This window comes from Anas platyrhynchos, chromosome 9, assembly GCF_047663525.1.
Source record: "Anas platyrhynchos isolate ZD024472 breed Pekin duck chromosome 9, IASCAAS_PekinDuck_T2T, whole genome shotgun sequence".
Classification (NCBI taxonomy): domain Eukaryota; kingdom Metazoa; phylum Chordata; class Aves; order Anseriformes; family Anatidae; genus Anas; species Anas platyrhynchos.
In genome coordinates, this window is record NC_092595.1 from 1616207 (window position 1) to 1631556 (window position 15350).

Consider the following 15350-nt stretch of genomic DNA (forward strand, 5'->3'; position numbering starts at 1 on the left):
CACGTCGTGTTTTCTTTCTGATTGCTTGCTTGGCAATGAGCTGTGGGCATTCACAGTGGTGTTTTTATCCGAATTGTCTGAAGAGCCCATAGAACTAGAGGAAAAACAAGGATTTCCCTCCAATTATAGCCAAAATGAGCAGTTCCACAGGCTTGCATCTGGGAACTGTTTGACACCAGCCACTCCCGGCCAGGGGCAGGCCATGCAGCCAGGCATTTGACCCGCTATCCCTTCATGTCTGGGAAAGGAGAATACATCCAGACTTATCCAGCATGCAGGGGTCAGGGTGAGGCCCAGCAAGGCTAAAGCAGATGGAGCCACCAGCTCCATGCTGCGTGCAGAAGTTGGACTAAGCCAGGTAAGACATTGATTCAGGCCTTGGCTGGATGGTGTGGCTCTCCTGAGGTCAGCTCTGGCAGGTCACACCACCGTTAGCCACCAACACAGAACACGGTTTCTTGTTCGCGGCCACCGAAATTCCAGTGGCACCGAGGTGATGGAAATCCTGCCCAGCGTGTGCTGAAAAGCAGTAGCAAATCTGGGGAGCGTTCAGGAAATTAGAGAGGCACAGCTCTGGGCTGCTGCCATCAGCAAGATCCCGGAGGTACCGATAAGACAGAAGATCACAAACCATCTGGAAAAATATGGGCTGATGAAAACTGCTTAGCTCCATGGAAGCTAAAGCATTCGACAAATACAGTGGCTTTTTTTTTTTTTTTTTTGAGGAAAAGGTCCACAGGATTAAGAGGATTTAAGTGATGAACATGATATAAAAGAATGTCTCAAGTTGCTTAAAGCACAGCAGAGATGAGAATCCGTGCAAGGTGGTTGAAACTAAGTGGGAACCGAACCAAACCATCAGCCCCAAACTGAAACAACCTAAAATAAAAGGATTTTTGTGGTTTCAGATGCCTTCTTTCTGTACCATTTTAAATCCCCTCTCACACTGCAGTGTGAGTTCCAAAAGATTCACTTATGCACGTACACAGGGATCCAGTAGGTTGTTGGGTCTTGTCCGTTCTTCAAAACCTTCTCAACTTGACCATTTCTTTAGCCTAAGATGTTCTGCTTGTGCTGTAGCAGCATCATCCAGTTCACGCCTCTCCTCTGCCTGACACATGTAGCCCCAAACTGTAAATACTAAATGGGATAACAGAGCTGAGGACATGGGAGGCATCTTCAAATTAACCGTCACAGACTGACCATGGATCCCCTCTTACGGTTTTTAACCAGTATCCCCTTCAGAGTTGTAAAATCCATCACTCCAGTCAATATTACATAAATTTTGACTATAGTTTAAATTGAATGAGCTTATAAATCAACAAAGAGACTGAAAAAATACATCCTGTAAAGGAAAAATATTTTGCCACGGCTATGAAATACATACCAAATGCATGAATCAACAAAAAAAAGGAAATTTGCAGAACGGAGCAGAGATGTAATCAAAGCCACGCAGGGGAACTGGAGCGGCCAGCAGATCTGCCTCCCGACCCACGCTCGGTCTCCAGTGCCTGTGAGCTGGAGTTGTAGCCGCAGGCTGGCTGGTAGTGCAAGGCAGGGATGAGAAGCAGTAATGTCTTTTATTAAACCAACGGGTGTGCGTGGAAGAACCAGGAATGGTTGAGGAGCCACCAGCCATTCTTCAGCTGTGTCAAACCCAGAGGCCAGCCTCTCCAGGTTTCCTTAATGTGCTTTCAGAAGTCCTCCACAACCTCCTCTGGCAGCATGAGCTTGTAGTGCTTCTAGAGAGCTTTTCCTACTGTTTAAGCTGCATTTTTCTTGTTGATATTAAAGCTCATTGCCTTGTTCAGCATGGGCTGTACCTTTGAGTTTTACACATAGCTGAGAACCATTATCATGTCCTACTTCAGCCTTCTCCTTTTCCAGTTAAGGGCACTTTTTTCCAATTTTCCTCACAAACCATGCTTCCCTGACCCATGGGCACCCTCCTCACTTCCCTCCGCTCTGTTCAGTGCTTGGGCAGTACCCACAGTCCCAGTCCTGTTCATTTTTCTTTGTTTCAAGGTCTCCAGTTGAGCTCATACTCCCCTCAACAGGTCTGCTTTGTCCTTCAAGCCCCAATTAATGCAGACAACGACATAACGACGTCATCATGCAGTATCTGTTGGTCTTAATTCTTCCCTGGTCCATTTGCTTTTCTGCCTGCTGCCAAGAATCGAGCTGAATGTCCTCTGTCGTTCTGCAGGGCAGTCACACTGTATCTGGGGAACCTTTGTGACCTCCTCATGTATGGGAGCTAACACTCAGCACTGCTGCCCCCAGGCCTGACCACGCTGCGTCCACCAAGCCTGGCCAGCACATACATGTAGGCTGCTTCTATCCTAACCCCTGTGGCTCCCAGACTACTTCTGGGGACAGCACCGAGGCTCAGTTTTAAGCAGTGAGGAATTTACCATGCTCACAGGCAGCCTGGCTGAAGGTTAAACACCTCCAGCATCAGCAGTACCAGCATGGTTCTGAATTCTGCTCAAGTGCACCAAACAGAATTTGGCCCATCACCAATGAGAAGTTCCTGTGACTGACGTTGACACTTTTGACCTGAATATGAGCTGCCACTTGACAGCCCAGGAAAGGCATGACTCTGACAACGTGGTGGAATTTGGGGAAATTTGCACCCTCCATCATTAGCAATCTGCAGCACTACCTTGTTGCAACACCGTTTGCCAGTATTTCCTCCCAGTTCTCTTTCATGGTGAGACATTGCTCTGAGGTGCCTAACTTTTTATATTTTAACTCCTTTATGGACTAAATTTCCAGTTCAAAAATTCCTGCATAACCAACATAAAATATTTAGAAATCTGTTAATATTTTCCAACATTTTCTGAGTATTTGCTAAGCATTTGATTTGAAAAGTAAAAACAGATACATCTGAACGAGCCTTTATAGTGTGTGGGAATCGTAGAAGTCCAGTAACTGCCAGGTTTTTGATGGAGTGCTTTATGTAATATCTGAAGTATTAACAAAGCTGTCCCCTGTGTAAGGAGCCAGACTGCAGTTCTTTGAGCGTATTTAGAGTGAGTCACATAAATCTCCTGTTCTGCACATGTGTCCCTACTCAAAGAATTTCCCTAAGAATGCTAGCTGTGGACTTCCAGGAAATTACAATAGTTTGAATGAATTTTGAAATAGTCACATGCTTAGAACATACCATAATAGGTACTTCAGAAAGGAAATGGAGCAATACATTTAAAAATATTCAGAGTATTGCACGTGAATGATGCAAGGTCACAGCATTCAGCGCTTCAGGCCGCATTGTTCACTCTTACTTTTCTATCGTATTTTTATGAAACTAAAGTTTTATCGGTAATTCTAACAAATAACCATTTCAAATAGTAGACCTAACACTTGTCATTATTTAGAAATTCCCGCAGAATACATTTTAAAATATATATAGATGTAGTTATATCCCTTTTATGGGTGGAGCCTGATTTTCACATATTAACTATTGAAAAGGTAAACAAACGGTAAGAGATTTGATGGAATTTGCACAGTATTAGAAGATGACATTTTAAGTGATTTCAAATTAATTTATAGAGTCAGCCCCTCTTTACCAGCAACATGACCCATGAAGGGCTGGACTGTGAAGTGCCCACGATCAATGACAAGCGGTTAGCTGCACGCAGAGCTGTGTTAAGGTAACTGAGCTCTGCTCAGTACAGGCAAGAGACATACAACCAAACCTAAATAACTTTCTTTCAAAGAGCATAGAGGACCTATTTTGCAGCGTGTTGCACCCCTCCCTCACCCTGCAGCCTCACAAAAGCAGACAAAACAGCTTTCTTGCACTTAATAACAGATACCTGCCTGCCCTTGATGAAAGCAGAAAACATTAAGAAGTGCAGGGAGGTGGTGAGGTATTATCCAACCCAACCTGGAGCACCAGGATCTCATTTTATTGCTTTCAAGTAGCTTCTTTTCAGGGATAGAACATGCTGCCATGAGGTTCCTGACCTGCTTCATCACTGGTGTAACTTGTAACTCACCTGATTTAATAATGTCACGTTAATGAGGGATATCCAGGTCTGCTCTGGACCAACCCAGCAGACCAAGAAGGATGTTTAAGTACCAGCATGTGCTACAAGTCCCGTTCTGTGCCCCGCAGGAGGGCTCAGGTTTTAGCTTTCCTGGGAGTTTGGGAGAGGTCAGAGCTGCCCTGTATCCCTGAAGGAAAACAAATTCTTGGAAGATTTCCAAATACTACAATTTGTGAATGGTGTTATTTTATAAAACTTAGCTTCCTCCCCATCCGTAACCTTTGTGCTATAGATCTTTGCTGCCCATTTGCTTGAATGCGGTGATGACATTTATTGTTGTGTTAAAGTTGTAGCCTGAGAGGCTCAGGCCTCTTACCTTCAATAACACACTGGTCAGGGATAGGAATTTTCTTCCCCATCTCCATGACGTATGCTTTCACTTTACCCAAGTTCTCCTTCAAGTGCAAGTAGAGCTTGTCTTGGTACTCTGCGGGACTCTTCAGCACCTCTGCCCTTTCTTCATGGGCCTTTTCTCCAGCCGGTTCTGGCAAATTTTCTGATTCTGTGTAGTCAATACTTTGGTGTGAAACCAAAGAATTTCCCAGTTGCATTTCTTCGGCATCAGCACCAAAAGGTAACTTGTCGTTTTCCTGGCTAATGTAGATCTCGGTGAAGGAGATGCCAGCAGGTATGTCCCCGTTCTCCTCCTCTTGTCCACTGTCTAAGTTTACTGACTTCATGCGGACTGCATGCAAAGCAAGGCTTTTGGACCTGGAAGGCAAGTAAAGAAGGAAAAGTGCTTTGGAACAGAGGTAAGGTGGAACACAACACGCTGAGCAATGAGACAGAAATCATTTGGACATGTGCTCTTCCGAGTTACCTCTATGCAGCCAGTTTGGAGAGCAGAGTGCAAGGCTAACTTAGCCAGAGGCAAATACCTTCTGGTAAATATGCATTTCAAAAGCAAAATGCAAGCCAGTTTTAATAAGCAAATGAAACTAAATAATATCCATATATCACAACATCTGTGTGCCATGGAAGGAGCCAGTCAACCTATCTGCAAGGAACTTAAAACCCCAGCACTGCAGCATATGCTTTATTGATCACATCATAAAAATGCCATCCAGCAGAGATTTAACTGCACCAAACCTGAACCTGAACCAAGATTCAGCCTCCAGTTCTTCACTGCCCCATATCTATACACCAAACATGAAACTCAAGTCTCTGTAAGAGCAAGAAGGCTAAAAGAGAAGTGCCTGAAAGCACACACGCAGAGGTGATGGGTGCTTGCAGGGACACTGAGGGCACACAAGTGACCATGCCCTTGTCAGAGCTGCAGGGGACGAGACAGTGTCCCAGTCTCACCAGGGCTGTGGTTACCTTTGCTGTCAGGTTTACAGCAGGGTCTCTGCCAGAAGTATTGGAGCAGGAAGCAGCAGCCTCGGCTGTGTACCTGTGGAGCACGCACGGCCAAGGAACTTTGTGGGTGCTGGTGAATGGGGGGCCTCGTCTCACCCAGGTCCTGGGAGAGTTACACTCGTCCCAGCATGGAGCATGGGCAGACCCACCGGCACAGGATTTAATCAGTCACAGAACTGATCAAAAAAGTAACTTGGAAAGATTTTCCTAGCCTTTAAATTCACAGACATGAGACTTGGTTAAAATTAGACTATCATTCAAGTGGACCGATTTCTCAGTGTTTGAACAAAATTTTCTTACAAAACTGATATTCACAAAAACCACTCACGCATGTTACAGAACCATACCTGTTAAATCTCATATCCTTCCTCTCTTCTTTAGAAACCTGGCCTAAACTGTATCTTCTTATTGAGCCAGGAGTACTGTTGTTGATGTTTATTTTTTCTTCAAAAGCCTGTATCTTAACTTGAAGCTTTTCCTCTTCTTCATTTCCATTCATAACAGATTTTAAATCATCCAGTGGTACAGGCGATTCTATTTCAATATCATTTTCTGTCCTAAGAAAGCAGAAAGCAGAGATTTAGCTCTGGCACACTTTGCTCCTAGGGATGCTGACACTGCATTTCCGCCCCTGACCCCTGTTATGTGTCTGCTAAAATAATTATGTTTCAGCAGAGATTTTCATAGAGGTTGATTAATCATTTTCAGAAACATCTTCTAGATCAACATCTCTGTCAGATGGATCAGAAACACTGAACATCTCTGACAACACTGGATTAGAAACTGCATGTGCTGTATCTGCATAAGCAAAAAACCTCTTTTCCTGATAGTCCCACAGGGAAAAGGTTTTCAGCTGAACTTAAACTATTCTTTCAAGCTTGCTAAACAGTGACTTATTGCATTATTTTCATAAACCAAAACTAGAGTTAATTGCAGAGTTTATAGAATCCTGTGGTTTAAAATGTTTGACAAAAGTACACGCAGTTTGTACTGCTTTAATGTACTCAGAGTAAGAAAAATATATTTTAAAATAACTCTGTGCATGGAAAGAAACAGGCTCAGGAAACTAAAATCTCAGGGTACCGTGCTGGTTCCTGGGATGGAAAACAGCACACTGTCCCTCCCAGATCCCAGCTTTGTGCAGCCACGGGGCCACAACTTTCCGAAGTAACCCAGGCTCGAATGAGTAACCACATCCCACAGGTGTTCGGAGCTGAAGGCAGCCTGACCCGTACAATGCTCAGAAACTCCACAACCAGAATCCTCCTAGAGAATGAAGGGATGTTTGGCAACATTTACTTAGCTCTGCAGTTCAAAATTAAGCTCATTTTCCTCTTACCCCACCCCACTTATTTTGTTCTTCCTTTCTGCCCCCCTTAGGAGCAAACATCTGAATGGCTCAGTCTGTGAAATGTGAACACTGAAAGCCACAAATGAGAATTTTAACGCACCACTTCCAAAGCAACTGCGTCTCAACAAGTCACGCTCACAGTTGGGAAGCCTATTAAGAAGTCCCAAATGCTGCAAATTACTAATAGTGGAAACAAAGCATGTTTGGAAAAAAACAAACAGAAAACAAAAAAAACAAACCCAAAAAAGAACAACTGTGAATAGTGAGTGCATCATGAAGTGTGCCTTTTTGTTTGTTTTGATAAAGGCAGTTCAGGATATTTCTCAGGAGAGTTGGCAAGGCTTTGTCCTGTTTTGTTTTTAAATTTAGGCAATACCTCATAATATATTAGCACCACAGAACATTTCAGAAGAAAGTATTTTTTTCTAATAAAGAATCATGGTGTGACTTTTGCTAACAAGTCTTCTTGCAGATGTAGGATGAGATTTAATTCCTTAGGAAACTGTCACTCCAGCAGCTCTACCAGCACTGCTCTCGTTGTGGGAAGCAAGCAGCAAGGAAAACATCTGACACATACACACACATACAGCCCTCCGGCTGCAGAGCGGGGGTGGACGGACAGACTGATGGGGTTTCTGAATGACAGCCCCAAGCCAGCAAGCCTTGAAGATGTTTGGAAATGAGAACAGACTTTCCTAACTGCGCTTTCCCCCCCCAGCATTCTCCAGGTGAACCTTGGTGCCTTTGTGAAGGAAACCCAAGAAAATGCTACTGATAAAGAAACGCATCAATGAATCCTCTCTGCCATGTGCACAGCAGCAAGTTAGTAAATATAGAGCTCATCACTGGTGCTTACACCCCACCTTGGTTGGGACCCAGCTGATACCTGGCATCTGGAGCAAATGTGAGTGCTGCTGGCTGTGGGATGACACACGGCACGGCTCCTCGGGGCACCACCAGCTCTCACGTGTACCAGCCTCGCACTCACATCGGTTCCCAGGAAGCCGAAAGCACATGCCCCAAGAGAAATGTTCAATGAAGCCTCCACCCCACGCCCAACGGGCTGCCTGGCAGGCCTTCCTGCTGGCCTCCCCTTGCAGCAACAGTAAAATAAACTATTGTTTGAAATCTTGGCAAGAGGCACCCAGTACATTGCTGAGGTTGCTGCAGAAGGATCAGCTTACACCAAAGCTTGGAGTGTTTCAAGAGGAAAAGGATGCACAAACTTATCGTGAATCATAAGGACCTTGCTGGCAAAGACCTCCACGTTGCTGTGCTCCTCACTGGTGCGCTGCTTTTAAATGCTCTTTTGCAAATTTTAGAAAGACACCTAAATATACAGGGCAGCAAGTCAAGAGCGATGCATTAATGTGAAGAGTATTGCTCCAGAACACCAACAGCATTATCAGCATCATAGTCAGGTGCTTAAAATGGGCAGAAGAGCACACACATAGAAATTGCTAAAAATACACTGAGATGGGACTGGTTCCAGGATTCAACTCTGTTTGGAAGTAACGTGAATGGCTCAAGTGCAGGTCCTCGTGGTTCATCAACGTACAGCCTCCAGCACCTCCTTAAACACGACGGAGGTGCAGCTTTGCAGAAGTGAGCAGAATCTCCAGCTCACCGTCAGGAAGCCCATCAAGAGCTTCCAAATATTGCTAGGAGCCGATTATGGAAACGTCATCAGCCTGATAATGTCCAAGGCTGAGGTGCTCCATGGGGCTGCAGGCTGGTCAGACGCACGGCAGCTCACAGCCTCAGCACTCCTGGGTGGTAGCGGGGGAAGTAAAACACACGGAAATCTTAGATGTTATCCCAGTTCTCTTCACCACTGTGAGTGTTGATTTAAAGGTCAAACACTGTAGAAAATGAAAGGCAAATGAATGGTAAATGAATGTTAAATGATGCTATGGGCTAAACCTATGCTCTCCTGGAAGGAAGAAAGAATTTAATCCAGCCACCAAACTGAGCAGCACGGGTATAGTCTGCTGGGCTCAGTTCTTACCCAGAATGATGGCTTGGAAGCACCATTACATTTTCCTTCTGCCCTTTCTTGCCTTCTTTTAATAACCATGCTACACTTGCAGGTTAGACCAGTCCATTAAGACTCCGCATGTGTTCTTAAAAAGCCCCTCCGAGACCGAGTAGCTTGCGATTTTGTGACAGAGGGGCAATAGAGCATCGCATGGTTTTAATTACACTCTCTACTAAACGCATGTAAAATTCCCAGTGTCAAACAACTCCAAGCCAGCCATCACTCTGCAGAAATCAGTTTCGTCTTATGTAAACACATGATTCTGGAAGGAATGGTTATAATCCAGCCACACATTTTAAAACCCTGTTTTCCTTTCACAGCACAAACACTCTGGATTGCTGCTCTTTAAAAACCACTGCAGCTCAGTAACTGCAGCAGCTCTGCAGCCAGCAGTGGATTTCCATGTTGATCTCTGGATCCTCCCAACTTAACATTCGTGCACTTCACACGAGTCAGAAGAAATGCGGCATAAATCAGTGGAGAGCTCTCATTTCACCCTTAACCGCTGCTCTCTACTTGTTCTTGTCTGAGTCAGCTGATATTATGCTTGATAAAGGCTTGAAATGCAAAAGCAAATACCAAATCTATAAGTGCAAAAAGTCTGCCTTTCTCTCTGCTCTCTCACAGCCACGCTGAATTAACACAACGGACCCCAGCTGCCAGCCTGCAAGGACCAGGGTCACAAGGGATAAGGCAGACGATGCAGGAGAAATCAAGTGGAAAATGGAAAATAAGAAATAGTTCCAGAAAGGTTGGTTTGAAAGGCTCCAGCACAGCCACTGGTCCAGGAAAGAGGCAGACACCCCTCTTCATCACCCAGAGCAGCATCGGGAACAGGATTTTATTTGTATTTTATTCTAGTGAAGCAACACGAATTGCACCTGCCTTGTGGTGAGAGCACCTGTATTGCATCAACTGTCCGAGCTCCTAACAGCAGCAATTTATCACCAGAAATATTAAAAACTGATAGCAACAGCAAAACAAATTGTGGAGGAACTTGTGTTTTAAGTTCCTTCCACTGCAGATAGAAGGCCAAACTCTGCCCTCTCCTCCTCCCCCAGGCTCCACGCACAAAACTGGATTTTGCTTCTGAAACCATGCACATGCACAGCTCAAGCAGCTTCTACCCCTCAGCAAAGCAAGTCCTTAAAGGGGAATTTTACAGAGAAATAGAGAAACACAACAACAATGTTCTAACAAAAAACTTTTCCTGGTTTTTTTTTTTTGTTGTTGTTGTTTGTTTGTTTGTTTTTTGGGGGAGGAGATCCACTCTAGTGATAAATGTTAGGCACAGAAGGTAATAAGGAATAGGAAAACCATAGCATTTTAGCAAATAAAATATTTTCTCAATCATAAATCAAGTGACCAGTCCTGGGCTGCAAGAGTAATTATTCCACTTTGTTACTGAAACCTCAATTCCTGTCCTGTTTCGTTACAGTTCCCACAACATGTGACATTCTTCTGGCCCCCTTCGCTGCGACGACTTGCCTACTCGTTTTTGTAGTTGAACTTGACTGGTTTGAAAAACATGTACATCATTTCATGCTCACTCGGTTATTTCCACTTCAACTTTTCACTGTCTTCAGTGAAGCTTTTCACAAAGGCTTCACAAAGTTCTGAGGGCTGTGTTTCAGCAGATTTGTGCCACCAGGTGATGTGTGCACATTTATTACAGCCTTGTAAAATAAGTGGCTATATCGGGGTTCCTCTCCTTTCTCATTCTTAACTCTCCAGGATACCAATTAATTGTTTCTCAAATGACCTCAATGTTTTGGCTCCAACTCTACAAGTCTGTCTCCACAGCTATCCTTCATGGTTATGAGTTTTCTGACATCTGTGTTAAATTTTATATCACAGGATTGCTATTCCTTCGTGCCCTCTTGACCTATTTCAGTATATGCAATGCTAATTATAAGTCTCTCCCTAATTAAAAGCGACTACTATCAGATATTTAAATAACACGTTCTTACTGTGACAAAGGCAGCAGTGCTCCCAATGCTTTAATCTCAGGATACAAGTTTAAGGAAGCTAAGTGCTCAGAACATTTTTGTAGACGCTTGAGAATATTTTTTCAGACTTGTTTAGCAAACCTTTGTCACAGAGCCGTGCCAGTCATTGTTCTCCTAGCTTCAGTGGTTATCTTCTAGAATAAACTCGGTGATAATTGCGTAGCCTGACTCCACCGATTTATTTTTAACTGAAGCTTTTCAGATTGCCTTAGTCTGCTTATCTGGGATGTAGCTTTCTTTCTGCTCTTTTGGAAGCGCTAAAACTTTAGCAGCTTCTTTTTTCTCCCTTGCCAAATGACACAGCTGCTGCTGCGTGATGTTCAGAGGCCATTCTGCCTGGTAGCATGCATCTGGCATCTGCAGTGCACCTAGGCTCTTACTGACATCCTGGAACTATGGATTTCTGCTTTAGTGTCGATCGTCCTTATTCCTGCGTTTGAAATGCATGCCTCAAGTTACTTCTACGAGTACGGATGTTCTCCATGGGGTGTCTGTACGCTTACCTGACCCTATAAATAATGCAATCCAATAGCTGAGTGAGTGTCCACTGGAACAATACATGAGAGATACCAAGATCAATTTGAAAATAGAACTGCAGTAACTTACAGGAACTGCAGTACAGCTTGTTTTCAGCTGGATGCTCTCATTCAATGCAACTTGGGTATATTTAATATAAATTCACGCTGCCTCGCACAGCCCCTGGGACTGCCCCTCGTCACACAAAACCCAGCGTTACCTGGCTGCTGACACGTTGTCATTCTCCAGCTGTCGGACGAGGAGCTTGGCTATGGCAGTGAAGCTGTTGCTCATGCGGTAGATATCTCTGCTCTGGGTGCCCAAGATGCTGGAGAAGGTGTCAGTGAGGCTCTTAATTTCCAGCAAAAGGATGTGGTGAAATGAGTGCTCCATGTTGGCCAGATGGTTCACCAAATACATCAGGCACATCCTGGCTCGCTCCTAGACGACATAAGGAGATAGAAAAACAAATTTTAAGCAAATGAATTCAATGTTTGCTTGCACAAGGCTGGTTTGTGTGCATGCTGCTGATTAAAACACTGCCATTGGGGAATTAGGGAATAGTGGCTGCCCCACGACTAACAAAAAGGCAGCTGCACCAAAAGCACAGTTTCCTTTTGCGTGCTGTCAACATCACACGTATTGGCCTTGGTGCTGCCCAACCTGGCTTAGCCTCCATACACCTTTGTGTACTCCTCAACCCAGAAGCGGAGTCCCCAAAGCCTTTGGAGGGCTCTGCATGGCCCCAGGGCAGTAGATCAACCTGGTTCACAGATCAGAGCACCAGCAGCAGACTTGGCTCCCATTTCTTCTTTGATGGGCCTTGTGAGCCTGGCCAAGCTAGCTCACCTGCCCATAACCCAGTTTCCATCCTTTTTTTTCTTTCTTTTCCTTCCTTCTAACTCCCGGGCTGTTTCTGGCAGGCAAACCCTCGTGCTCGTGCACTCAGCTCAGCAGGGAGCAGACCCTGTGGCTCAGGGCTGCACTGCACAGCCCGTGGCTGACTCCATTGGTGTGGCTTTGTTACAGACCCATTGCATTTATGGGCTAATTTCCAGCTTATTGCCTTGTCCACGTTATCCTCCACAACCGCAACCATTCAAGAGCCACCAGGCAGTTCGAGTGAGCTCTGCGCATGCCACCAGCTGTGACAAGCACACAGCCGGGAGCAAATACCCATTTTTCCAGAGCACAAAAGTGTTTCCCAATCACGACTTCCTTTCTGGATCTGCCGGGTGTTGCCCATTTGTTATATTTAGCAGTGTCACCCCAGACCCTCTCTTCACCAGCACTCCCCAAGCCAAGCAGGACTCCTGTGACAGCGTCCTGCAGAGGAGAGCCAGGGACGGGGGTAACAGCGAGGGGTTGCAGGGCCTCAGGAGTCACAGGGGCATGCTCCTTCCATGCACTGCATCTAGGAGCAACGCTCAGTGAGACCCATGACCAACAACGAGGGGTTTAAAATGAGATTTCGTTTCACGACCTCGCCACACGCGCCAAGCTGCTGCCTGGCAGCTGTGCCAAGCCCTGCCAACACGCTGAAGTCTGATATGCCCTCTGCAGCCAAGGTTTGGCTGGGTGATTTATCAGCAAGATCATATCTCCCACAAATTACAACTAAAGGGGCTGCTTCAGGTCCTAACGTAAATAAATAAACAAATAAAAAGCAAATATTTGCTAACAAATACGTTATCTCTGCTTGGCAAGTGCACACGGTTCCAATTCCAAGTATCTCTGCTTGCACATGGGCAAGTTCTCACACTAAAACACGGACCCTGAAGGTAAAGAAACGCATGAGGGTTTCTTTGTTTTCTTATAATTGTTCTAGGCGTATAAGGTTCCACAACCCTAAAAATGCCTAGGTGGTAAAAGCAGCAAAGAGCAGCAATTAACTCGGAGCTCATCTCGGATCCTCCGCTGGGATGCCAGCGCACGGTTCCCCGTAGTGAGACCCACTCCACGCTCAGCAGATTGTTACAGAAACCAGGAGATGGTTCGCTGTTAGAACCTGTGCTGAAATGCAAGCAGAGGCACTTCAGGGAAAAACTAAATCTCTTCTTCCCAAGGATTAGCAGAAATGGAAGGGAAGCTGCATGCCATATACATCCTCCCAGCACTGCAGGGCCACAGCGTTATTGCCTCAGATTTCAGAAATAAAATCTCAAAATTCTTCTGGGACTGTGTAACAGGAGAAAAAACACTGCCGAAGGTTTAATTCCAAGTGTAGCTGGGCCATAAAAATACACGGGAGACTTTGGCAGAGCGTTGCCCAAGTATCACGGCTGAGACACTTTTTGAAGGAAAAAGTCAACTTCTTTCAAACACAAGGAGATGGGCTGCGCCGTGCCGTGACAGAGATAAATGAGCACAGCTTATCGGACAAATTGCTTCCCCTCGGCCGTATGTGGAAAAACTCCGGCTACTTCTGCAGGCGGGCTGGGCTGCTGTGACAGAGCCTTTTCCTCAATGGTTTGGAGGGGGCTGACTTTTTGGTAAATACTCACTAGCTTATTTGGAAGACATTCCTCCCTGCGAGAGATAAACATAGGCTCAATTAACATTTAAAACACATTTTTGTTTCCTAAACAAACTGTGCAGCAGACGCAACTCCAAGAGAAGTTGTGACCCTTTTCATGTCACTTTGATCCAGCTGGAATGTCTCCAGCCACGCTGAAACGCTGCTACTCGCCTGGAGTGAGGTAAAAGAACAATAAACTCCAGTGAGTAATATAATATGGAACTGTTACACAAAACAAAATTACAGCAAAATAGCTCGACATGAAAGCAGTTATTATCTCCGCCGCAAATTTTACCCAAAAATATTCAGAGAGCCTGTTTGGACGTACATAAGCCATTGTTATTTCAACCGTGCTTGTTTTCTGTGTTCATGTGCTTTCTCCTAAGCTTATCTCGTGTTTTATGGCGTTACCTCTGCCAGTAGGTGAAGATCTGAAATACAGGCAACGAGGTGTGGCAAGAGAGTTTGCTTTTTCTTAAAATCAGGCTCAGGAGACTACAGAAGAGACCAGAATGATTTCAGAAGAAACTGCAATTTCCAGTTTGTCCAAAACATCTTAATATATGAGTATTTCAATAACTGCATATCCAGCTGACTTTTGCCCCAAGATGATGCTTTGCTTTGCACAAATTGCTGGTCAAGGGACACATCCCGATTGCAGCTTCACCCGTGAGACTCCCCCTGACATCAGGGGAAGCGGCGTGCATAAACAAGGGGACCTCTAAAATAAAGGGAGCCGTTCCCAGCCAAACCTCTCATCTCTCCAGGGGTCTGCCTGAGCTGCCAAGGGGGAGAGAGCAGCTCAGGAAAAGCACGAGAGCTCGCTTCCAGAAGCCAGCAGAAGACATTTTCTGCTCACGTTTGCAATCTGCATTACGAAGGGCCAGCCCTCAGCCCTTGCCACCTCTTTTCACCCAGTAAACCGCCCCGTGAAATAAAACACCAACAGATAAAGTTCCAACACGCCGTTATCATTTTGTTTCCCACTTGCTTTGCTCGTCCAGCAAGGGGTGGCTGGTGCAGGGTCCCGTCTGCAGGCAGCAGCTCGCGGTGCATCTGCAGCACAGCCCCGGCGCAGGAAGCAGCCGCAGACGTGTTGAGGAAGGCACGGCCGAGATAAGGGATGAGATAAGGGACCCCATCAGCACGCCCAGGGGTGCGGGGCCCGCTGTGCTGCTCACACGCTTCTGCCTGGCCCACATAAATTAGCCGGCTGCAGGAACGCTTGTAACCCAGCAGCTCCTCTTAGATCAGTGGTGCTTGAACAATTTATTTCGGGTAGACTCATTTTTATCTGCTGGACCTTTACGATCAGCCCGGCTTTTATGATGCCAGATGTGTTTCTGCTATTTTATCTGGGTGTCCACGCTGCAGCGAGCGCTGCCTTACACATCAGTGAAGTTCATGGGGTGCTCACAAAGGCTTCTCTCCTCCCCTCTTTTGAGGTGCCCAATCTGCACGGGAGCACCCACAGCCAGCACCCGTCCCTTCGCTGATGGTAGGG

At 45.6% G+C, this 15350-nt stretch overlaps 1 protein-coding gene across 14 annotated transcripts in view; it reads right to left on the reverse strand.

Moving 5' to 3' along the window:
- Window positions 1-15350, reverse strand: part of VEPH1 (ventricular zone expressed PH domain containing 1) — an 80157-nt gene that overhangs the window by 27847 nt on the left and 36960 nt on the right. For all 14 annotated transcript variants that reach the window (XM_027464365.3, XM_072042291.1, XM_072042290.1 and 11 more), the window contains 3 exons: window positions 11549-11769; window positions 5762-5971; window positions 4372-4766 (listed from right to left, as the gene is read on the reverse strand). In XM_027464365.3, coding sequence (XP_027320166.3) covers window positions 4372-4766; window positions 5762-5971; window positions 11549-11769 — 826 coding nt within the window. The remainder of the gene's footprint in view (window positions 1-4371; window positions 4767-5761; window positions 5972-11548; window positions 11770-15350) is intronic.